Source organism: Dasypus novemcinctus, chromosome 4 (genome assembly GCF_030445035.2).
Source record: "Dasypus novemcinctus isolate mDasNov1 chromosome 4, mDasNov1.1.hap2, whole genome shotgun sequence".
NCBI classification, from domain to species: domain Eukaryota; kingdom Metazoa; phylum Chordata; class Mammalia; order Cingulata; family Dasypodidae; genus Dasypus; species Dasypus novemcinctus.
The window spans coordinates 10,461,340-10,487,719 of NC_080676.1; the positions used below are offsets into that span (position 1 = coordinate 10,461,340).

Consider the following 26,380-nt stretch of genomic DNA (forward strand, 5'->3'; position numbering starts at 1 on the left):
ATGGGCTGGCATGACTGAAGACCTGTATTTTAAACTTGTTTATTTTTAATTAACTTCAATTTTAAAACTGAAGCGGTGTAAAATATTTCCCCCTTAAATGCAATTATATGGTTTTGGAAATACTAAGTTTTCCTTCACCTGTTGAAAACTGAACACCTAAATTGAGATGTGCTCTAAGTGTAAATTATAAACCAGAGTTTGAAGATTTATTACAAAAATGTACTATATCTCATTAATAATTTGTTTACATTGATTTTATACATTGAACGATAATATTTTGGATATATTGGGTTAAATAAAACCTATCATTAAAAATTTTTTTCAGTTGTTTCATTTTACGTTTTCAAGGTGGCTACTAGAAGATTTAGAATCGCCTAAGCGGCTCACATGTTACATGGTTTATTCTCCATACTGAAGCCAGAGTGATCCTGCTAGTGGAGGAATCCTTTTCAAAATCCTCTGGCTGGCTTCACATCTCAGTCAGTGTCAGCTGTCACCATGGTCTATAAAGCCTGTGTCACGACCACCCTCCTTTCTGACCTGGTTGCCCAGCAGCCTCCTCCTGTCCCATCCCACTATCCCCACCCCGGCCTCTCTGCTGTTCCTCAAAACCATGCCAGGCAATTCCCACTGCACGGTCTTTTCCAGAAGCTTCCTCTGCGCCTTCAACTTCCCCCAGATAGCTACACAGCTTAATCCCCTACTTCCTTGGAGTGTCTGCTCAGTCAGGACTGCCTCCCAGATGCTGGGTCAGTACTTCCTTTCTACTTTACCATGTTTTATTTTTCAAGTAAGCACTTATCCTCATACGCTATACTGCATATTTATATTTATTATGTGATTATCTGTTAGCCTACTCACACTCAGAGTGTTAAGTTTTACAAGGACAAGAGCTTTATGATTTCACTCACGGCTGAGTCTTCAGCACCTAATACAGTGCCTAGCACATAGTAGGGCTCAATATCTATTAGACGAATAAATGAATGAATGTCTGCATACCAGCATTCTGAGATAAAAGTAATGAGATAGGAGACACAAGTGTACAGTGAAAATTAAGTTTCTTTCTAAGAATCTCCAACTACTACACAACCATTCCCTTCCCTAGTGACAGCTACTGTCACTAGTTCTTATTTACCTTCCAGAAAAATTCTAAGCATAAACAAGCATATATGCATAAATATCCTTTCTTTATACATATGGCTGAATATTATATCAGTTTGCATGTTGTTTTTTTCATTAATAATACTGTGTGTCTGTCTTAGATGGCTTTCCATATCTGGTATGTAGTGTACATATGTACAAATATTTTGTTAGTTACATAGAGTTTCCTTTTATGGCTCTAACAGTTCATTTATTAGGCTCCTATTACAAATAATACAAATAATAAAATCTTCTAATATCACAAATAATACCACAATGACTGTAGACACAGACAATGATTATTTTTTACATAGTCTCAACAACCCAATGTATTATCAAACTTTATTTTTTGTTGATTTTTAAGTTAAAAAGCAATATCTCATTTTGGTTTTATCTTCTGGGTTTATTACTATGTGTAAGGCTGAACATCTTTTGTTTAAAAGTCATCTAAATTTTCCTTCTTGTAGCTATTTAAATATTGTAGAATAAGTTTTTTCTATTACACCTGCTGCAAATATTTTTCCCAATTTGTGTCATTCACTTTTTTAAAAAATTTTTTTACGGCGGTACCAGGAATTGAATGTATGACCTCGTACATGGGAAGAGGGCGCTCCATGACTGAGCTACGTCTGCTCCCATCTTTTGTTTTTGAATATGATTTTTCTTTGAACATTTTTTTAGAATGCATTGCATTTTATAGTTGTTTTTGTGACTTTTGTACTATACTTAAGAAGGCCTTATGAGTATATTTAAAGTTTTTAAAAACGGAGGTCAACATAAGTCCAAGGTTTATTAATTTACTTTTGCTCTCACCCTGGAGGTGCACATTATACATGGACATGCTGTGTTTTACTCACCTTAAAGGTTTTGTATTTCCAGTTGGATATGCTGGTCTTTCAAGTTAATTATTAGTTAAATGTTAAGACTGTATTAAACACCCTCCATATTTTCATAATACACTAATGCCTTCATTTTAAATTTTAAATCCCTGAACCACCTGAAATTTAATGGTATAAAATAAGGGGAATGATACAAGTTTATTTTTCCCCCTGGCCTCCTTTAATGAACAATCCAGTCCCTACCCCCACAATGATATGAAATGCTACTTTTATCAGTTACTTATGTGGTCAATTTCTTGATCTTCTATTCTACTCCACTGATCTGCCTATTCATGTGCCAGTACACTATTTTATTTCATTGTTTATTAAAATTTCCACTAGAGAATAAGCAGAGCCAGAGAAATAAAGTACAAAGTACTTCTTTCTTCTACTACCCCTTTAACTATTGGTTAACAACTCTGTAAAGAACTACCAATTAATTTAAAACAGTACCAATGAGGTCACGTTGCCATTTGATTCTGGAATAGGCCCGTTTTTTTGGCAAAGAGAAAAGATTCCTACAACCTTAAGACTATTTCTAATTCCAGCCAGCTATCTAGAAAGCAATACATGTCATCAAAAACAAAGTGGACTAAGGAGAAAGGATATAAATGGCTCAGGGGATATTTATGACTTCTCTTTGAAAAACAATTTAGACCTGATAAGTAAACAGCACTATTTCTTCATAAATGAAATACACATTAGACTAATAATTCAGAATTAATTTGAAAGGACATCTACAAATAGAAATACAAAACCTGAAAGATAAATACAGCATGTCCATTTATAACATGTATCTCTGGGGAGGGAGACAAAGGTAAATAAATTTTGCAGTTACTCTGATAGTCATTTTTATGTATAAATACATTTGGATATCTTCCTTTTAAAAAAGTTGTTTTTTGTTTACATTTTCTTTTTAGGAGGTACCAAGGATTGAACCCAGGACCTCATACATGGGAAGTAGGCACTCAACCCCTTGAACTATAGCCTCTCCCCTAAAAAAAAGTGTGAATTCTACTTACTAGCTAGCTACTACCTCAATCTCATTCTCAAGATTTTTAAAATGTATTGTCCAGCTGCACATTATGCCACATTATATTCTCTCTTGTTGCATCTGTATTCAGTCATGCTCACAAAGTCCCTAACTTTAAATCCATAGGCTATCACCGTTATTCAACATTTTAGCTTTAGTGACCATAAAATCAGCATAATCAGGAGAAAGAGAACATAGAAGTTCACAGTATCACCAACGTATAATGATAAAAGTGACTTCTGGAATCTCTCTGTTTGGTTCCCAAATGGAAATCAAGCCTTCCATAGTGCAGAGGACAGAAGCTCGCAAAGGCTGTCCTCCATACTGAGGGCATGAAAGCCAAGGCCTGGCTGTTTTTGCAGGTGTCAGGACACAGGGCACCCAGGACTATCCCAGTTGAACCACCTAAACAGAATCTTTCCACGAACCAAAGAAGGATCCTCGAACCAGCCAGAACAAGAGGCAGCTGTACGGTCCCAAGGTTCTACTCTTCAGCAGGTCAGGAAATCTTGGACGTCACCTTTCTTCCACTCTTACCCTAGAGGACCAAATCTCTTGGCTTTGCTGAACGCTTTTACTCAGACGACACCTCTTAAAATTTAGCTAGCTCCCTTTCTCTCTGGTATCCAGAGCCGTAAATGCCCTGGATTCTTTTATTCCAAAGGAGAAAAACAAAACAAAACAAAACGCATTTCTTTCTCCATCTTCTCACATGGCAGGATTTACACCTTGCCTCTTCATTTCTCAAGCAAATTACTTAATTCCAGCTCTGGTATCTGGATTATAATTGTTTTCATTTAGTTCATCAAACCTCAAGACTAAAAGATCTTAGAAATCATTTAGTCCATTCTCCCTAGTTCTCTTTTTCAGGTCCTTTTCCCTTCGATATTTTAAAATGTCCATCTAAAAGTAGTTGTTTCATCTACAGGTTTGCTCCTGCAGCATTATCTTTGGTTTAAACATGTCATTTTGTCCTTTTTAAATTACCTTACTCTGTCAAGGAAACCTTTTTATTCTTAATTTTCTCATTTCTTTTCCACCTGCTAAATTAAAATTCCCTATTTTAGGGCAATGTATCTTCTGATTAATAACTAAGTTTACCATATGCACCCAAACAACTTGTTTCATCCAGTCCTTCACAGCAGCTCTTCCCAAATGTGCCTTACCTAACATCACAGGAGTGAGGTGTCCTCTTACTTAAAAGACACATTCCCGGGCTCTGCTAGACACACCTAAAGAAGGTGGGGAATCCATATTTTCAACAAATGCCTCAAAGGATTCTAATGATCAGGCACAACTGGGAAATACTACTTTGAAGTATGCTTCAGTATGCTTCTCTTGGTCCAAATTAAGTAACTGATTTTAAGTAGACTCTTTCTACTACACTAAACTCATCAGTATTTTCATTTTAAGAAGAAAAAGGGCTGAGTTGACCCTTACTTCTTCAGTCTATTATTAAATGCCGTATCTTTGCAATGTGTGACCCATTTTCAACTACTGCTTCGAGCACCTTCATGACAGCCGATCTGCCCACCAGGTGGCACACAGACACTGTCTGCAGGCTAGGAGAGGGGAGAGCAGAAGGCAGCACATGTTATCTTGTAGCAACAGCCACTGCGCGTCCAGAGTAGTTCAAAACAGTTCGGTGCAACCACAAGGATCCGACCTTACGAATGCTGACATACCCAAGGGCATGAAAGTGGAAATCACTCTCATAGAGGAAGTTCAGAGCACCTCTTGGACGGTAATCAGCCCCAAACAGTATTAACAAGTAACTCATTTAAAAGTTAGAGTCCAGTGAGACATTTTTCCATATTTAGAAAAGGTGACAGCGATTGCAGATGAATATGGAATTAAAAAGTTCAGTTCTTAAATATAAAACTTTAGGACACAAACTCAGATGAGGAACCACCCTTGAATTAAGAGTTTCAGAGCAGTTCTTTAGCAAACAAAAAAGGTAACTGTATTCTATACACCGCACTAAGTAGCTTATTGAAAAGGAAAGAAGTTATTGATCTTATTTCAACAAGATTTTCTATATGAGGGCTATTACTGAAGCTACATTTAAATCAGATTGTGAAGAGCAAGAAATCATAAAGTTAGACATCAATGTAGACAAAACCTCTTTTTTATTGAAATGTTATTCATTAAAAGATTTTGTAAACATTTATAAGTTCTACTGTGTCTACCCGGCACACAATAGGTGCTCAAATAATGGTATCTTCACTTTTTGTTGGGCAAATTGCCAAGAATTACCAAACTTTGCATCACAAGTGAGTAAAGTGTCTACAACAAAGTTCCTTGCTGATGCTTTGGAGTTATGGCCCTGAAGTTCATTTGAAAGCTGGTTGCTTGAAACTTGGTAGAAATAAACAATATTACAAGACAGGCTCCTGGATCCATTCACAAAAGCTGTTAACTCATACTCACAGCACAGAACTTATCCTATTTCTATCTGTTCCTAAACAACAATGCAAAACAGTACAGGTTCTCTTCTCATAAAAATACAGGTGCAGGGAAATTTTATCCACACCTCAGATATGGCAGATTTCTAGATAGCCACTAATTATTTCTAATTGAATATATATGTGCGTGTAATTCAGAGACTGCCCGAATCAGTCACTCTCTAAACCTTCTGACCTAGAGAACAAAGAACAGGTAAGGCTCAAATTCCCCAAATCCTCAGTTTGGTACTACAGAGTTCATATTTAAAGTAAGAGCCACTAGTACCTCAGTCCTGAAGACTTCTTCCAATTAAAACAACAACAATTTTTGATAACTATAATCTATGATATTTTCATAGATTTATATCACGTGGAGTCACCAACTTTTTATTCAAGGTTGTCTAGCCCATCAAAATTATGTATTCTTTAGTCAAAACTGTAAAACTTCTTCCTTTGGACACACCTATAGTTTGTAAATCCATGTAAGTTATTTTACTAATCTTAGAAAGAAGGGAAAAAAACAATTGCTGCATGTTACTATTCCTTAAGCAAAATGTGCATAGACCAATTAGTTCTCCACTAAAAACTCTTACCTTTACCTTAATTTAAAAATTAACTACTTTTAAAAACTCTAAATTCTGGTCTCATTATTTAAAGCAAAGCAAATCTTGAGGGAAGCCCACAGACCCTCGCTAAAAACAACAGAAAATTTTCATAATCTCCTTATCAGTTGATGTTTTTATCTTTTCCATACTTCTCTTCAGACCAATTAAACATTTAGAAAACTGTAAAATATTTTATCCACACACAGATTCTGAACTATGCCTCAAAGAATTTTTCGGCTAGAAAAATACAAGGCAAATTTTCTGTTGGAAAAGTTGTGGTAACGGATTATGGTGGCAGCAGCACGACACTGTGAATGTAACACCACTGAATTATAGATATCTGAATGTGGCGAAAGGAGGAGATTTTAGGTTATATATATGCTACTAAAATAAAAACTGAAAAAAAAAAGATGAGAGGTTGCTAGTTCAGAGGGAGAGACAAATAGGTGGAGCACAGGGAATTTTAGGACAACGAAACTGTTGGCTGTTGACACTGTGATGGTAAATACATGACATAATGCATTCACCAAAACTAGAACTGTGAATCCTAATGTAAACTAACATATTGATATTGGTTCATCAAGGGCAACAAATGCACCACGCTAATGCAAGATGCCAGTAATAGGGGGAACTGGGAGGGAAGGGGGGCATCTGCATTTTCTGGCCAATTTTCCTGTAAACCTAAAACTGCTTTTTAAAAAAAAAATCTTAATTTTTAAAAGTACAAGCAATACTACTAATTTTGCAGTGTAACTTAGGGCAAATGTTTACTAAATGCCTAAGAGGTGAAAGACCTGGTACTCAGTGCTGATTTTTCAAGCACTAACTCTCAGAAATGCATACGGTTAAAATGTGTATGAGTGCACCTTCCGCAAGAGCACAACACTTCTCTTTGTGTTGTTATAAAAGGAAAAGGCTTCCACTTTATCACGAATTCCACAAATTCAAAAACTACTTTTTCCTTTTGCTGCTTTCATTACGTGCATATTGCCTTCAAGCGCTTCCTTCTATTCCTTTCAGCAGATAATCATTCTCCCCTTTCCATTAGCAACCGATATTAAGTTTACTATCTTTCTTTTTAGAGGCAAATTGCAAGACATCATGTCAATTAAACCGAAAATACTTCTTCCAAATTTCTTAATCAAATGTCTTTTCGAATAAGTCTCATGCTTCTCATAGAAGATGAAATACCCTATCAACATATACTACTGATGTTTCATATTTCAACTTCATTTTGAGCCTTAGTACCTATTGTGCAATTACAAACTTTTTTTTCCTGTGTGTATTCTCTATATATTTTTAAATGGCTATATTTTTGGATAGTCCATATGATTTAATGATCAATTTTTCCTGTAAGTTAAATGCACTAAAATGAACTTTCCCACGTTTTCATTAATTACACACAGCAGAAATTTGAAGATGGAAAAAAAAAATGCCCCTCCAAAAGGTATGTTACTGAGAATGTTACTCTAATACTGATTCTTCAAATCCTAAATATAAAGAAATAAATTTTAAATGACTAAGTTTTATTTATTCACTGATTAAGTCAGATTTATGACCTCCCCTCTCCCCATTCTAGCTACTGTGAGTTTTGAATGAAAGGACCTCAATTGTAACAGAAGAAACATCTGTTGCTTCTTTCTTCATCAAGGCTTTCCTAACTGAAAGAAAGGCTCTCTGCCTGACCTCCCCTCCCACTTTCCCTCCCTACCCACCCTAAGTGCCTTAAAACTTGAAATATATATATATAAATGTGTTGAATTATTTAAAATGTAACCGAATCTACTAAAAATAACAGTTCATCCAGAAATATTCACTTCTTTATTAAAGTTCAAAGAATGCTTAAATGCTATACACATCAAGATACAAGAGATGTGACTAATGGACTATTCATTGTAACTAAAATGCAGAGTTTCAAAAGTATACTTGATCAACTCAACAGAGTTGTCACACATTTTGGGCTCATTCAGAATTGCCTAAGGTTTTCTTCAAATTATCCAGATTCATATAGGATCTTGTACGCTATATTTTCTTTGCCAATGTAAAGCTAACATAATGGCAGTCACTGCCCCAAGAGGCAGACACCAAATGGTGCCACCCACACTCTCACACTGTGCCTCATAATAAACCATAAAGCAGTGGAATGCACCAGCCCCTTTAGGAGCAAACAATGCCTGCGCTTCATTAGAATACAGCTGACATTTTCAAAGCACAATACTTTTAAGAAAAATGCACTAGAACAAAATAAGAATGAAACAGCTATTAAAGCTGAAATATTTTTCAAGTGTCAGGTTGATTTCTAAAGATCCTGAGATATTTTGTTACTGACAATTTAAGATTTCTCATGAATGAGAAATGTATAGTTAAGGGCAAAGTTTATTTTATTATAAACTACTGGAAAGAAATGAAAGTAAAAACTATCACTTAAATTGCCCTCACAAGTAATAACCATGAAGTACCTTTAAAATTATCCAATTCCTCAACTGCTTCTTTAGTTCTTGAATGAAAAAAAAAGAGCTCCAGAATTACTTTCACATTTTCATTAATTTATATAACAGTGATCAACTCAGCTAACTCTACCCCTCCCCCCAGCTCACCCCCAACCCCCATTCCCTGTAGTTTTCTTGTCTGCAACAAGCAACGACGTCTTGATTTCAGCGTGCTCCTGGATATTTACCAATCTAACATTACTGCTCTGTAAAGAATATAAAATAAGCGCTGTAAAAACTCACCCAACAGTAAGAAACAAAATGATCTCTTACCTGGTCTAAGGAAGCATGCCTCTCACTGCAGTACCAACAACACTCTACAGTCTTTGTTACCATTCAGTGGAAACTTGAGACTGTGTCAGACATAAGCAATCGAGCTCAGGAAAGATCCATTTAAAACAGTTCTCAGTAAAACTAAAAAGATGCTCAAGAAACTGTTTAACTGGCTTTTAAAATTCATGTAAATACTGTCTAATGTAACGAGGACACCTCAAAAGAAACTGGAAGTACAGGTCTTCAGAGACCAAAGGGGCCTTTTAAGGGTCTTTCTATGAAGGACTCTGTTTGCATATTAAAGGTTTTTAAAAAAATGCATAAAATAAAAGTGCTGAACTATAATGAAAGGCTTAATTCCAAGCTAACATGTCTCTAAAAAAATCACCTGAATTTCAACTAGCAAAAAAACAAGATTAAACTTACTCATGAAACCTGTATAATTCGAATTATACATTGCAGGGTATATGCTTGCTCCGAAGCAGTCTTGAAAGCAGGAGATCTTAATGCATCTTGAAAACAGAGCAAAAGCATCATGAGTTACAAAAAAAAAAAAAAAAAGAAGTCACGCTGGTCCGTGTTTGTGAACGCAGTAATAAGTGCCCAGCACTTCGGAGAGAAAAAAAAAAAAAAGAACTGGTCTGCCCCCAGAGATAGGCGGCTATGCTTCAATTCCAAAATGAATGACAGGCCTATTTCTGATATCAACTAAGAGCAGCTTAGTTGTGTTGAATTTTTTTTTTTTTTCACTTTCCTACAGAGTTAGAAGCCTTAAAATTTTCAGGTTACTATCTTTACACCTAGAGTTAAGTACCTTTCTTCATTTTCTCAAGAGAGAACCCAATTACGTTGTCCTAATTTTTTAAACGATTAATTAAAAATACATACCTAATCATCTTACTTAGTTTTCCTAAGCAGGAAGCTGAACAAAAGATGACCTCTTAAGTTCCTTTCCAAATCTATTCTTTTCAAATTAGATAACCATATGACTCATTATCAATGTTTATAAGCTTTTCCTGACTCTTCATATGTGGTCACAAGGAGAAAAAAAGTGACAAACATTAAAAATAAGGTACTGAGATCATAAAATTTGTAACCAGTTAGACAAAAAAAAATTTTACAGAAGTATATGTCTCCGATTATACAAATTCAAAACAATAAACACTTTAGTGACATATATTTGTTGAATGCCTGTTATGAGCCAGGCACTATTTTTGGGTCCTGGGAATACAGCACTAAACACAACAGGCAAAAGCTTAACAAAAAATCCCTATCTTTAGTGAGTTTATTAGTTAATATCTCACTTCCCAAAGTGTACAACTCTTCCAGATGAGTAAGGCACCTTTCCTTTTTTGCTCAGTTACTACCTAACCTAAAATATCCCCTCTGAATGTATGTCCTGACAACAGCCCCAGAAGTGAAGTGCTTTGTTCACTGCTGTATCCTTAGTGTCTAACAGTGACTGTTAGACACGAACTGTATTTTGAATGAAATAGATTAAAAAGAGCTTTTTTTAATCAAACGTTTTCTTTGCAGACTATGTAGTAATATTACTCTTATACACATACAGAGATATGCCAACAATGACACAGTCAAGTCTAAATTAGGGAAGCAGACTTGGCCCAGTGGTTAGGGCGTCCATCTACCACATGGGAGGTCCGTGGTTCAAACCCTGGGCCTCCTTGACCCGTGTGGAGCTGGCCCATGCGCAGTGCTGAGCGCAAGGAGTGCCGTGCCACGCAGGGGTGTCCCTCATGTAGGGGAGCCCCACGCACAAGGAGTGCACCCCGTAAGGAGAGCCGCCCAGCACGACAGAAAGTGCAGCCTGCCCAGGAATGGCGCCACACACACGGAGAGCTGACAAAACAAGATGACGCAACAAAAAGAAACACAGATTCCTGTGCCGCTGACAACAACAGAAGCAGACAAAGAAGAACACACACCAAATAGACACAGAGAACAGATAACTAGGGCTGGGGGGAAGGGGAGAGAAATAAATAAAATAAATGAACCTTTTAAAAAAAGTCTAAATTAAATTGAGTTGTAAACATACTAATTTAAACTAAATTGAAAATACAAATTATATGGCCCTGTATCTTTTGGATTCTAAAATCTATTTTCATTATCAGATGTGAGATTAATATTTGAGTAATCAGTGAAAATTTTATATAACCTAAGTTTTTGTAGATTGTCAGATTTCAGAGGAGTTTTGAATAAAAAAAGAAACTTGAAACTACACAGTATCTGATCAGTTTTATGTATTAAAATTACATGTTTTTATATATACCTATATTTTAAATTAATTTTAAACTCCCCATCCTGCTTCTCACCTTGATCTCCTTACCAGAAAGCACACAGGGAAGGTAAGTCACACCTCTGCCTCTCAGATCAGCCAGAAGCGCTCGTTCTATCACCCAAAGCCAGGACATTCAGGGGCTAAATATGGTCACATGTGCTCTGTCCCTTACAATGAGTGGAAACTAAACTTCTGGGTATTCAAATACACCCCCCATACTTCGAAATACCAGAGCATTTCACCCCCCTCCCTCCGGAGAGCTAAGGCCATGACTGCAAAATCAAATATAAACTGGTGGAATATTCACAATTTCAGTGTATGTTCTCACATAAACCTAACAGCAACTGAAGGTCAGGGAGAAACGTGATGACTGAGGTCAAGCGATGGGTAAAATAGGATAGGGCCAAAGTTGGATTCCAGCGTTCCTGCAGGAGCAATTTTCCTGCTTCCTAGCCACCACTCATTCCTTCCTTGAACAAAAACTGAACATCAACTGCGTATCCCACACTGAGCTGGGTGACCAACTGACCAGCAACCCAATGCCTACTCCACAGATCTGACCTTCAGCCTCCCTATTCCCCCACCGACTGCTCTTCTTCCCTTCTGCCTGCTTGCCTTCTTTCCCAGGGCCCCTTCTCCAGTTCCAAATTCTTCCCTCACTCTGCCCTTGGAACGCTCCCCAGGCCTTTCTCAGCAAGCAGCATAATCACTACCTTCTGTGTTCCTTTACAGGCACAGGACACAGGGTGGGGAAATTCATGGGACTGCCCTCCAGCAAAATGAAAGGCATCTTATGCAGGCCCTCTCAAACATTTCTCCTTAATCTTTCAGAGAAATCCATTGTCTTAACTACAACAATCGATTATCTGGAAAACAGCAAAGATAGGCACTCTCTCCCATAACTTTATAAGCTGCTTTATTTTTACTAGAGTTTGCTTTGTTTATTGGCAACCTGACCAAATAGGAACCAAAAGAGAGCTAAACATTATTTATTATTCTACAGGTAAAAAAATAATACTATGATAGCATTATGATAGTTTTTATTTGGTTCCTGCCTGCTAAATACAATACTCTACTAGACCCACATGAAGAGTGGAAGTTACCTATGCTGTGCCTACACTTACTAACATTTTCGAGTGAAACATCTACCTAATCTTCCTGACAAGAACTACACCTGAGGCCAAGGGCTCCTTCCTCATACCATTTCCACGGATAAGCCTTCGTTTCTTGATAACATCGCTTAGTAAGTATCTTCACCTTTGTGCTCTCCTCTTACTCTTTCACTTTCAACCCTTTATAGACGTTTTTCAAGGTTCTGTCCTTGACGTTCTTTTGTTCAAGATCTGCACTCCCTCTTTGGAACCCGTTTCTATGATTTTAACTATTATCTCTAGGTAGATGACTAAACATTTACACTGTTAGCCCTGGCCTTCTCTGTTCTGTTCTTGCCTCTTATTTCCAACTGCCTACCAGACATCTGTCTAGAGGCCCACTCAAACTCAACTTCTGCATTATCAAACACTTTGTCTACCTTCCCAAACCAGCTCATCCTCCTCTAGTCCCCATGCTTGGTAAAGCCATCATCATCCCAAAGCGAACATGATATTCTATTCTTGCCTTTTCCTCATCATCCAAATACCCACAATTGCTTCCAGTTTCTTTTTCTAAAACACGTTTTGCTCCCCTGACTTAAAAACAAAACAATAGAACAAGAAATACAACTGATGGCTTCCCAATGTCTAGCGCCATGCTGCCCAAAATGGCAGACTTAGCCATATGTGGCTATTTAAATTTTTTATTTTATTTTGTTGTTGTTGTTGTAACTCTTTAGTGTATTTCTCTATTGAATCCAAATATGTACCATGTCATGGTTATTTACTATTTTTTTGTCTTTTTTTCATATTACATTCAAAAAATAGGAGGTCCCCATAAACTCCCACCCTATTTATTTTTTTAATATTACATTAAAAAAATATGAGGTCCCCACCCTAAATTTAAATTAAATATTTAAAATTCAATTTCTAGGTAACATTAGCCAAATTTCAAGTACTCAATAGTCACAAGTGGCTAATGGCTACTTTCTTAATGCATATACAGGACATTTCCATCATCGCAGAAAATTCTGTTGAGCATCTCTGATCTAGACAATAACGGCAAACTACTTAAGACAGTAGCCTACATTTTCCTCAGCCTGGCCCCAATCTACCACCTTTCTAACCTCTTCTACCAAAATCCCTAAGCAGGCTGAAGTCATGGCCAAGTGAGTGGGCCCAAGAGTCAAGTCAATAACTTTTCGGGATGAGGGAAGCCTCCACGACTAACATGGAGAAGGAGATCATGAGAGGGAAAATCAAAGATACTGAAGAGGATGGGAATAGGTCACTAAAGCCCTCACAAGGTAGGAAGGGACAAAACTTGGGACACAAGATTTTAGCCTTAGAGAAGGAATATGGTACAGTGGAGAAAGCATGTTCATCAGAGCCAGAACATTTTATCCAAATTTGGGTATTAGTATAGTCGTAAGGAAGAGAAATCCAACCAAAACTAGTTTGCCCTGAAAGGGAATTTAGTTGGTTCAAAATGGTTCACGGAATCCAAGAAAATCCTTGTAAATGTCACCTCCTCAGTTAAGATTTTCCCAATTCCCTTAAACAGACCTGGTTTTACTTTGAGTTCACACAACAATATAACATCTATCACAGTCCTTTCTAATTTCACATCTGTCACTTCCAGTAGTCTATGAGTTCTAACACAGAAGGCTTTTCCCACTCTCCAGCTCTCCTGTTCTATCCCAGTAACTTTAGAGTCTATAAAATCATTGTTATGGGTTGAATTGTGTTATTTAAAAAGATATGTTGAAGCCCTAATGCCCCCTACCTTATAATGTGATCTTTTTTTTTTAAATTTCTCTCCCCTTCCTCTCCTCCCTCCCGCCCCGCCCAAGTTGTCTGCTCTCTGTGTCCAGTCACTGTGTGTTCTTCTGTGACTGCTTCTATCCTATCAGTGGCACCAGGAATCTGTGTTTCTTTTTGCTGCATCATCTTGCTGTGTCAGCTCTCTGTGTGTGTGGCACCATTCTTGGGCAGTTTGCACCCCCTTTTGCACTGGGCGGCTCTCCTTACGGGGCGCACTCCTTGCGCGTGGGGCTCCCCTATGCGGAGGACACCCCTGTGTGGCAGGGCACTCCTTGCGCGCATCAGCACTGCGTATGGGCCAGCTCCACACGGGTCAAGGAGGCCCAGGGTTTGAACCGCGGACCTCCCATGTAGCTGAGCGAGAGGGTTTCGTCCTCGCTCAGGCCCAAGAGTCGGGGGGGCTTGCTCCTGCCGAACCACCGGCGGGGGGTGCCCCAAGAGGGAGCACCGGTTCTCCAGGCGTGGGGGACGCGCGGTTGGGGAAAAACCACGGAGACCGCTTGAGCGCAAGAACAGGTCTGCTTTATTACGGAAGTACACTTAGCTATATAGGGTTGGGTAGAGGGAGGGGCGTGATGAAGGGAGGGTTGGCTAAGGGACGGCTGTGGACAGGCTGAAGCTGATGGATAGACCTGAGGTAAGCAGTTACTGGGGAAGAGGGCAGATTGTGGGTTGGCAATATGGGCGGGACTGGCGGGAAGGACGGCGGGGGCTGGAAGGGGAGGAGGGGTGGAGAAAGGCGGCAACACTCCCATGTGGTAGGCGGATGCCCTATCCATTGGGCCAAGTCCACTTCCCCATAATGTGATCTTAATGAAGTGTAATTAAAATACAGGAGTAGAGTGGAACCTTAATCCAATATGACTGGTGTCTGTAAAAAGAAGGGGAGAAGAGACACAGACAGAAAGAGAGACAGAAAATGGTCACATAACGATGGAGGCACATGGATGGAGGCACAACGATGGCAAACCAAGGAACGCTAAGACTTGCCCGCAGCCTCCTAAAGCCAGGAGGGAAGTACGGAACAAGTTCTTCCTTATAGGCTTTTGCCGGAGCATGGATCTTCCAACACTTTGCTTTAGGACTTCTGGCCTTCAGAACAGTGAGACAATAAATTTCTGCTGTTTTAAGTCATCCAATTTGTGGTCCTTTGTTACAGCAATGCTAGGGAACCAAGAGAACCCCATAGTACATACTATATCATGAACCAACACCTATTAAACAAATAAATGGATGAACAAGTGTCATTAGCTTGCTCAAAAGCCTTCAGCGACTTTCTATCTGTTAAGAGTATTCCTCTGACTACAGAAGAAATTCCAAATACCTTGGACTACATTTATAACTGGTAACTTTCTATACTAATTATCAGCTGCCTTTTCCATTAGTAACCTACAATACTGTTTTCCCAAATATGTCAAACATATTCCTGCTGTCCTGTCTTAAAAACTAATGCAGGGGGAGCAGATGTGGCTCAAGCAGTTGAGCACCTGCTTCCCACATGGGAGGTCCTGGGTTCGGTTCCTAGTGCCTCCTAAAAAAACAAAAACTCCAAATAAGCATTAACTCCCATATCCCCTGTGACAATTTGATGTTCTTTTATGAATCCTAAAAAGAAAAAGACTATGTTATTGAACTAATCCATTCCTGTAGCTGTGGGAACCTTTTTTAAAAAAACAAAACAACTCATCTTTTATTGCTGCTCTGTGCCAGATGTTATTCTAAGCACTTCACATGTATTAAGTCATTTAATCCGCACAATCTCTTTGTTTTACTCCCCCCTCACCCCACCCCAATGGCTTTTCTCTCCTGTCTGCTCACTGTTTGCTCGCCTTCTCCAGGAGGCACCGGGAACCCAAGCAGGACCTCCCACATGGGAGGCAGGTGCCCAATGTCCGCTACCTGCAGGGTGCTTGTCTGCTGGCCTGTGGCATCTGCTTATTTAGGCATCTGCTCCTTGCGGCAGGGTGCGGCTTGTAGAGCTCCTTGGGGCGGGTGGGGCGTCTAGCTCTAGTTGGTGGAGGGGTGCAGGAGTGCCGGCCTCTAGCTCTCCTTGCACTGGGGTGCCAGGGCATCTGCTCCTCCTCTTTAGGGGGCATCAGGACCAAACCCAGGACCTCCCAGGTGGCAGGTGGATAGCCCAAATGGGCCACATCCTCTTCCCGCGTCGGGCCCTTTTGATTGGGCTAGTCAACTGAGGTGTGACTCAGGTTGGGTCTCTGCACTCTACTGGAGCTTTATATAAACAGAGACGCAGAGAGAGACACACACAGAGAGGAAGGGAGCCACCATTTTTTATCCTGCCATGTAAGAGAGGACTCATGGATCGCTAGCAGCCAAAGCTGGAGCACAAAACCCCCAAGAGGCTGGGCACTGAGCAGCTCAAGGCTGGAGAGAGAGCCATGTGCCCGACAGCCCATGGCTGAACTCGGGAAGAAGAGCAGCCGAGACTGCGCTAGGAGCCCAGAAAGGGACAAGCCCTATGTCTGGATTCACAGCTGAGCTAGGGAGAGGGCAAATTCTGGAGGGGAAGGCAGAGACCTCGGCAGGGACCATCTGTCAGCCTCACCACACAGCATGACACCAGCATCGCCGGTAGTGGACTCTGGGGAGAAAGCGTCTCTGATGGGGCTTTGATTTGAACATTTCACAGCCTCGGAACTATAAGATTTTATCCTAAAATATTCCCATAATCCATTCCTGGTACTTTGCATCGGTAGCCCCCACTAGCCACCCCAGATCCTGGTAACCTTCAATTTCTTTCTGTCTCTATGGATTTGTATATTTTAGTTATTTCCTATAAGCTGTATGATATAATATCTGTCCCTTTGTTTGGCTTATTTCACTCAGCATGATGTCTCCAAGGTTTTTCCATGTTGTACCATCGTGCTTTATGCCTTTTATAAGGCTGAGTATATTTGTATGAATATACCGGATTTTGCTTATCCATTCATCTGTAGATGGACACTTGGGCTACTTCCACCTTTTGGCTAGAGTGACGAATGCAGTTATGGACATTGGTGTAAAAATATCTGTCAAACCCTTGCTTTCAATTCTTTGGGGTATACACCTGGAAGTGGGATTGTTGGGTCATATGGCTGTTCTATATTTAAAATTTAAGGAACCACTAAACTAGAGCAGCTGCACCATTTTAATTCTTACCAACAACGGAGAAGGGTTTCTACTTGTCTGCATCCTTGTAAACACTTATTTTCTGTTACTTAATTTATAGCCATCTTAGTGAGTGTGAGGTGGTATCTCCTGTGCCTTTGATTTGCATTTCCCTAATGGCTAATGATGTTGAGCATCTCTTCATGTACTTATTGGCTATTTCTATATCAGCTTTGGAAAAATTTTTATTCAAGTCCTTTGACCATTTTTTAATTAGGTTGTTTATATTTTTGTTGAGTTGCAGGAATTTAAAAAAACATATTGTATATTATACCCTTATTGTATATATGGTTTCCAAATATTTCTTCCCATTCTTTTTTTTTTTTTTTAAAGATTTATTTATTTCTCCCTTTCTCCCCCCCATCCCGGTTGTCTGTTCTCTGTGTCTATTTGCTGCGTCTTCTTCTTTGTCCACTTCTGTTGTTGCCAGCGGCAGAGGAATCTGTGTTTCTTTTTGTTGCGTCATCTTGCTGTGTCAGCTCTCCATGTGGGCGGCGCCATTCCTGGGCAGGCTGCACTTTCCTTCGCGCTGGGCGGCTCTCCTTATGGGTGCACTCCTTGCGCGTGGGGCTCCCCTACGCGGGGGACACCCCTGTGTGGCAGGGCACTCCCTGCGCGCATCAGCACTGTGCATGGGCCAGCTCCACACGGGTCAAGGAGGCCCGGGGTTTGAACCGTGGACCTCCCATGTGGCTGACGGACGCCCTAACCACTGGGCCAAGTCCACTTCCCCCTTCCCATTCTTTTCACTTTCTTCATAATGTCCTGTGATGCACAAGTTTTAAATTTTTATGAAATCCCATTTATCTATTTTTTCTTTTGTTGCTTATGCTTTTGGTACCTAGTCTAAGAATCCATTGCCTAATATAATACAACGGTGAGGATACTTTTCTATGCTTTCTTTTAAGAGTTTTATAGAGTATTAACTTTGTTTAGGTCATTGATTCACTTTAAGTTAATTTTTGTTTAGGTGTAAGGCAGGAGTCCCCTTTCATATGTATATACCCAGTTTTCCCAGCATCATTTGCTGAAGAGACTATTCTTTCCTCATTAAGTGGACTTGGTACTCTTGTTAAAAATCAAGGGGACGGGGAACAGATGTGACTCAAGAGGTTGACTGCCTGCTTCCCATGTGTGAGATCCCAGGTTCGATCACCAGCCCTGGTGCCTCAAAAATAAAGATAAAAATCAAGGGGCCATAGATATGTGGGTTTATTTCTAAACTCTCAATAATATCAAGTAGTTTGTTATGTGAGTCCCATTTTTGCATACATATATCAAGCCCTTTTCTATGGTACATATTTTTTCTTTTTCAAACAAAACAAAAAAACAGAGGCATGAAGCCCACTCATACTAAGCAGGAACCAGCCCTGAAGCGTCTCCCTCTGCCATCGTGATGAGCGAGGGACCCCGATGTCTTTTTGAGCATTTTTTCTGCCATTACTAGATCCAACCCAGGATTGTGTGTTGTATTTAGTTGTCACTGTCTTTCAGTCCCTTTTTCAGTTGTGGAAACCTATACAACATAAGCTTTCCTATCTCAGCCACTCCCAAGCATACCATTCAGTGGGGATAATCACAGTCACTGTGTTGTGCTGACCTCACCACCATCCACTATCACAACTCCTCCAAAGCCGGAAACAGAAACCCTGCAGCTTTATGCATGAACAGCCCAGTCCGTCTGCCCCCCTTCTCCTGGCTCTCATAACCTGTAATAGCTATCTCCTTTGTGGAGATTTATTTCATTCAGCATGTCTTCAAGGCTCATACATGTAACAGCATATATCACGATATTAGAATTTCATTCCTCTTTACAGCTGAATAATATTCCACCATATGTATACACAACATTTTATTTATTCATTCATCTGTTGATGGACATATGGATTGCTTCCACCTTTTGGGTACTGTAAATAATGCCACTGAATGCTGGTTTAACTTTTTGAACTTAATAAAACATATCGTTTTCATACATATATAGAATACCACCATACAAGAGTATCACAATATACTCAGTCAATTAATCAGGCTGTTTCCAATTTTCATTATTATCAACAAAGCTGTGGTAAACAGCCTTTACCAAAATCTTTACAAAGATCTTTATTTTCTTAGGATAAATTCACAAAAGAAATTGTTGAGTCTAAGGGTTTGCACATTTTAAGACTTTTGATATATATTGGGCAAATTATCTTCCACAGAAATTGTATCACTACTCTCCTATTCCTCATCAAAAGTGGGTATTATTATTATTATTATTATTATTATTTGAGGTACCAGAGTAGGGGATTGAACCTCAGACCGTGTATGTGGGAAGCTGGCTTTATTAGTCAGCCAAATGAGTGCTAATACAAAGCACCAGAAATCCATTGGCTTTTTTTTCTTTTAATTATTATTTTTTTAAAGATACATAAATCACACAAAATGTTACATTAAAAAATATGAGGTTCCCATATACCCCACTCCCCACATCGACAATTTCTTTCATCATTGTGGCACATTCATTGCAAGTGGTGAATACATTTTGGAGCACTGCTGCACCACATGGATTATAGTTTCCATTGTAGTTTACACTCTCCCCCAGTCCATCCAGTGGATTATGGCAGGATATAAACTGTCCTGCATCTGTCCCAGCAATATCATTTAGGACAACTCCAAGTCCCGAAAATGCCCCCACATCCCATCTCTTCTTCCCTCTCCCTGCCCTCAGCAGCTCCCACGGCCGCTGTCTCCACATCAGTGACACAGTTTCTTCCATTGCTGGAGTCATAATAATTCCACAGTAGAATACCAGTACGTCCACTCTAGTCCATATTTTATTCCTCCATCCTGAGGACCCTGGGGTGGCGATGTCCACTCCGTCCATATAAAAGCCACTTCCACTGGCTTTTATCAAGGGTATTTATCTGGGGTAGAAGCTTACAGTGACAAGGCCCTACAGATCCAAGCCAAGGTACCCTAAGAGGTGCTTTCTCACCAAAGACTGTGGCTGGTCTCTGCGAAGGCTCAGCCCGCTCTTCCTCTTAAGGCTCCGTGATCCCAGCTTCTTCCATCTCAGCTGAAGGCTGCCGTAGGGCTCGTTTCTTTCTGGGCTCAGCTGCTCTCGTCACCAGTTCAGCTGTAAACTATCTGGCGATGGCTCCTCTCTCCCCAGGGTTCCAGGATCAAAACTGACAAAGTTCTCTCTCCTTCTGTATCTTCTTGATTGACTGTCTGTTGCTATAGCCCAAGGGGGCGGGGACTCAACCCTGAGGCTTGCCCTACTGCCGTGGTCGAATCAAAGCCCTGAGTTGATTTAATTTAGCAAACGTAAAACCTCTGAATTTACATTAATCAAAGGGTATCATACCCAGAGAAACAGACCAGTTTACAAACATAATCGATATCTCTTTTTGAAATTCATAAATAATATCAAACTGCCACACCGTGCTCAACCACTGAACTTCCCAGCTCCCTCAAGTTGGTTTTTTCACTTTTTTGCTTGTTTGTGTTTTTTCAGGAGGCACCAGAGATTGAACCCAGGACCTTGCATGTGGGAAGCAGGCACTCAACCACTTGAGCTACATCGTCTCCTAAAAGTGGTTATTACTCTCCCCACCCCTGCCAATGGCTCCCCAGTCTGTGTGCTCGTTGTCTCCTCTTTCTCTGCTTGTCTGCTCATGGTGTCTGTTTTTTGTGTCTGCTCGTCTTCTTTAGGAGGCACAGGAAACCAAACCGGGACCTCCCATGTGGGAGGCAGGCACCCAACTGCTTGAGTCACATCCCCTCCCCTGGGTATTACTTTTGATGGGCCTTTTCTGTTATCTAAAATTTCTCTAAAAGTTAGTTTTTTTTTAAAGTGAGAACTAACAAAATAAACAAAGCTCCTTTGCTAAGTGACTGACAAAAAACTCTTCATTTAAATTTGCATTTCAATTAATGGTGAAATGTATATTCATATTTTAATTATCCATTTATATTCCTTTTTCTGTGGATTATCCATTCTGCTATTTTCTCTTGTAATATTAATATTTAGTTTATCTATTTATTACATTTATTCTTCATTTTTCCTTAGTCCCTCTTGTCTATTTCCATTTCTCAGATTTTCCTTGTTTTTGGAAAAAACAGTTTTGAGAATTACTGGTCAGATATTTACTTTTTTTTTTTTTTCCAAGATTTATCTTTTATTTATTTCTCTCCCCCCCTCGAACAGTCTGCTCTCTGTGTCCATTCGCTGTGTGTTCTTCTGTGACCGCTTCTATCCTTATCAACGGCACCAGGAATCTGTGTTTCTTTTTGTTGCATCATCTTGCTGTGTCAGCTCTCCGTGTGTGCGGCCCCATTCCTGGGCAGGCTGCACTTTATTTCATGCTGGGCGGCTCTCCTTATGGGGTGCACTCCTTGCACATGGGGCTCCCCTAGGCTGGGACACCCCTGTGTGGCAGGGTACTCTTTGCACGCATCAGCAGTGTGCATGGGCCAGCTCCACACGGGTCAAGGAGGCCCGGGGTTTGAACCGTGGACCTCCCATGTGGTAGGTGGGCGCCCTATCCATTGGGCCAAGTCTGCTTCCCCTGGTCAGATATTTAGTAGACTACCACTCAGTTTTGGTTTTTCTGATGGTTTCTCTTCTGGTTAGCTTGGGGTAATGGATTATTGGGAAGAAAATCACAGAGGTAAAGTGCCACTCTAATCACAGCGTTGCAAGGGTACATGCTATCACTATGACTTATCATTAATGATGTTAACCTCGATTACCTGGCTACAGTAGTGTTTTCTAAGTTTCTCCGCTATAAAGTTACTTTTCCCCTCCCTTTCCACACACTGTGCTCTTTGGAAGCAAGTCATTTAAGTGAATCTTACACTCAAGGCAGAGGGGGAAAGTTCTCTGGTGAAGGTAATGACATGGGTCACATAAATGCCAGTACTATTTTATTCTGGATTTGTAACTCCACTTTTTACTTCCTATAGGATCTGAAAGGTAAATGCATAAAATGCCATAATAAATAAGTGGTTTTGGACTTACAATGTAGAAACATGTAATTTGTGACAAAAACTGCATAATGGTGGGGGATCAGAGAGATAATGGAACATAGTGAATTTAAGTCAGTAACAAAGCAAATGAGACTGTTAGAGATTTAGGATGTTAAACTTAAGCCCCCTGGTACTACAGAGAAAATACCTGAGATTATGGAAGCTCATAGAAACAGAAATTCAAGCACAGATTGCCAGAGACAGGGTAGGGTTTCTGTTTGGGAAGATGGGAAGAGTTTTAGTAATGGACGGTGATGAGGGTACTGTTATATTAATCCTATTGAATGATGGAGATGGGAAAGTTTATCTTCTGTATATGCTTCACAATCAAAAAAAAAAAAAAAAAGCAAGTCAAGGGACAATGACAAATAAATGCAATACATGATCCTGGATGGGATCATGCATCTTCTCCATGGATGAAGAAAAGGCTCAAAGGGATGTTACTGGAATATACTAAAAAAAATTGGAGTATAGAGTGTAATCTTTACATCAATGTTCAATTTCTTGAATTTTATAACTGCATTTAGATCGTATAGATCATATAACTGCACTGAAGGTGGTCCCATAAGTAAGTAGCCTTGTTCTTAAGATATGCACATGGCAGTGCTAAGTGTTGAAGGAGCATGATGTAGATAACCACACTCAAATGTTCAGAAAATGGATTGATAGAGAGATAAATGGATGGATAGAATGACACAGTAAATGTGGCAAAATGTTAAATGTGGATCTGGGTATCTGGGGAGGGGGGAGGAAGGGGAGGGGTGGGCTGGAGTTCTCTGCATGGGGTTGGTATTGTTTTTGTAACTGTCCTGTAGGTTTGAACATATTTCAAAGGGTAAGTTTTTCAAAAGCTTCTTAGAAAAATCAGAATCATATTTCAAGTGTTACTTGGTTTGAGCTTCTTTAGAATCATTGCCTACTATTAAATTTTAAGCAAATTCCTCATGAACACTGCTATTGAAATGTAGGGAATTTGAGGATCTTGTTCATACATGTGTGCTTTTTTTTTTTTTTCCCCAAAAATGATGAAAAATCGTTTTTTAAAAAGTCAATGCCATGATTAGCAAAAAAGTGAGAGGAGGTGCTGTTAGGAGTAAAGGAGACTTTGGAGGTAATGCATAACCTTTGAGACAACTGGAGATACTTGAACATGGAATGTACATTAAATAACACTATTATATCAGTGTTAAACCTTGGTGCTATAATGGTATGTGGGAGAATATCATTATTCTTAGAAGTTACATGCTAAAGTATTTAAGAATGAATGTCTACAACTTACTTTCAAATGATTCAGGAGGAAAGAAGTATGTATACATACATAGGGAGACAGGAAGGAGAAAAAGCAAAGCAAATATAGCAAAATATGGTAAAAATAGGGGAAGCTAGAAAGAGGATACACAGGTCTTCATTCTATTTTTTTCTAATTTTTTGTACATTTGAAAATTTTCCAAATAAAAAGAAAAAATAAGAAGTCATTTGAGACAACAGTTACAAGGCAATTTTGTTTTTAATCATGAATTGAAACTTAATTGGTAATGTAAAGGGTCCTTGAAAATGTGTCAAAATAAAGATGTAAAATATATGTTTGCCAATTACACTTTAAAATTCCATTTTAATAAATGCTAGTACACAAAGCGTGTCCCATTGTAAAACCATTTCCAAGTTCCTGTGTATTATGATAATAATGATAATATATTTGTCTAGCATTTAATGTTTCCCAAATATTTTCATTTAGTGTTTAAAATAACTTTGTGAAAAAAGCAGAGATAGTTTTACCACCACTCAATACATTAGAAACTGAGCCATGGCCAAAGCCAAAAGATAGTAAGTGGAATACTCAGGATTAGAACACAAGTTTTTTAATCTAGTGGGTTTTTTTCCCCCATTTCTTTATTAAACTTTTAAAAAATATGTATTTATTTATTCTCTACCCCCTGATGGCTCCCTTATCTGTCTGCTTGCTGTGTCTGCTCGTTGTATCTCCTCTCTTCTCTAGGTGGTACCAGGAATCAAACCTGGGACCTCCCATGTAGGAGGTGAGTGCCCAACTGCCTGAGCCACATTTGCTCCCCACTGGCTGCATTGTGGTGTTTGCAGTGTCTGCTGGATGCAGCATCTGCTCATCTTTAGGAGGCACGGAGAACTGAACCCAGGACCTCTCATGTGGGACATGGGTGCCAACTGCTTGAGCCGCATCCGCTCCCCAAACGTTTTAACACATAAAGAAAGTAGAGTGAATAGTATAAGAAACTCCCATGTGCCAATCACCCAGTGGTATGCTACAGCCAAGTCACACCAGTTTATAAGAGTTGACTGTGGGCACTGCTTTCCAAAGTATTGAATGACATTATGTTGGTAGCCTGAAATTGGCCACGGTGGAAGTATTTACACTACAGAAATCAGCAAATGCTACAAGTCAGCCCCCAATTTCTCACCTTCCTCAAATGGTTGTCAAACAGTTACTATAACACAACCAATTTTCAATAGTTATCATTTCATGATTATCTATAACCCTCCCCCATACCGCCCACTCATTCCTCCATTGGGTTATTTTGAAGCCAAAACCAAACTTTATATAAATTCATCTGGAAACATTTAATTACATAATGACAGGCAAGTTTCAATACCTTCCAATATTTGACTGTTTCAGTATAGAACTTATTCAGTACAATAGGCAAATTAACTTAAATAGTGACTTGGCCAATTCAAAAAATTTACTGATGGCAGGTTAATATAATGTAATAGGCTTCGTGTCTTCTTACTCTTCCATTTCTGTAGTTATCTGGATTGATGGCACTCTGAATCATTTGTTTATTTCTTAGTTCTTCTATTCCATACTCCTATGGTGTCCTTTTTGACATCAATCTATTCTTCTATTTCTCCTTCTCTAAGCTTGTTGATGAAATTCCATAAGGTATTACCTAAGTTAATAATAAATAAAATTTCTGGAGAACTTTTCATACCGTTAAGTTGTTGAAACTCCTCTTTCTCCAAAGATTACTTCTTAAACATATGACAATTGTTATATGTATATTGTTGTATGTTACATGTATATTGCCTGTGCCAGTCCTAAAATCAGTCATTTCTCCAAGAAGCCCTGATCCCTTTTACTGGAGACCAATATTAGCCAAGATCTGGGCACTTGGTGTGCTCACTGCTATTGAAGTGTTGTTCTTCTAGGCTGTCTCAGCAGACAGAACAAGAAAATATATGCATATATACCAACTCATGTACACACACATATCTTTAATTATTTCTACATCCACCTATATTAAGCTAACCATGAGTTTATAATGTCTCCAGCTATGATCCATTACCACACGGATCATTCCAGCCTCCTCTCCCTGCTCATCTGCACACTCCCACTCCAACAGTGAAAAATCACGGCTCTAACCAATCACTACTCGTTTGCTTAACTGTTCGATTACAGTATACATGTATATTGGTGAAAGAAGTAATAGCCCATACCTCTGCAAGAAACAACTTTATCAACTAGAGTACTTAACTTAGATTACGTCTTCAGCTTTACAGACTCTACTTGTTTTCAAAATTAAGGTATATGGTGGCTGGAGACTATATGTGCCCTAGAAAGTCATGCTCTTAAAGCTAATTAATCCCTTCCTGTGGGTGTGGACCCAGTGCGGGTGTGACGTTTTTGTAAGTTTACTTCAGTTAAGGGCCTTTTAATTAGTTACCTCAGTAAGGTGTGGCCCAGGGCGGGTCTTAGGCCTCTTACCGGAATCCCTTATGAGAGAATGGAATTCAGATGGAGAGAGAGAAAGCCAGAGACGTCAGCAAGAGAGCCGCGGAGGAGAAGGGAGAGACCGGCGGAGGCTGCCCTGCGCCCCGGCACTTGCAAGGGGAGTCCAGGATCACGAGCAGCCGGTCTTTGGGGAGAAAGCAGCATCACCTGCTGAAGCCTTGCTTTGGACATTTCCTCAGTCTTGAAACTCTAAGTTTGTGAGATAATAAATCCCCATTGTAAAAGCCAACCCGTTTCTTGTATTTTGCTTTCGGCAGCCCAGCAGACTAGATCAGGTTATCACCTATTACCCACCCCCTTCAGTGAGTGACATTTGTAATACACTTAGTTGGCTGTTCTACATTTTACATTGTTTCCTGGGAGTCC

At 39.5% G+C, this 26,380-nt stretch overlaps 1 protein-coding gene across 8 annotated transcripts in view; it reads right to left on the reverse strand.

Moving 5' to 3' along the window:
- Positions 1 to 26,380, reverse strand: part of TFDP2 (transcription factor Dp-2) — a 291,147-nt gene that overhangs the window by 87,754 nt on the left and 177,013 nt on the right. For 2 of the 8 annotated variants that reach the window (XM_058295100.1, XM_004459235.3), the window contains exon 1: positions 8,863 to 8,929. The exons of 5 other annotated variants lie outside the window; for them this stretch is intronic. Coding sequence is in view for 1 of the 3 variants with exons in the window: in XM_004459234.4 (XP_004459291.1) it covers positions 9,289 to 9,319 (31 nt within the window). In the remaining 2 variants the exon portion in view is untranslated. Of the gene's footprint in view, positions 1 to 8,862; positions 8,930 to 9,288; positions 9,388 to 26,380 lie in introns of those variants that run through there. One more of the 8 variants, XM_004459234.4, reaches the window with a different exon arrangement.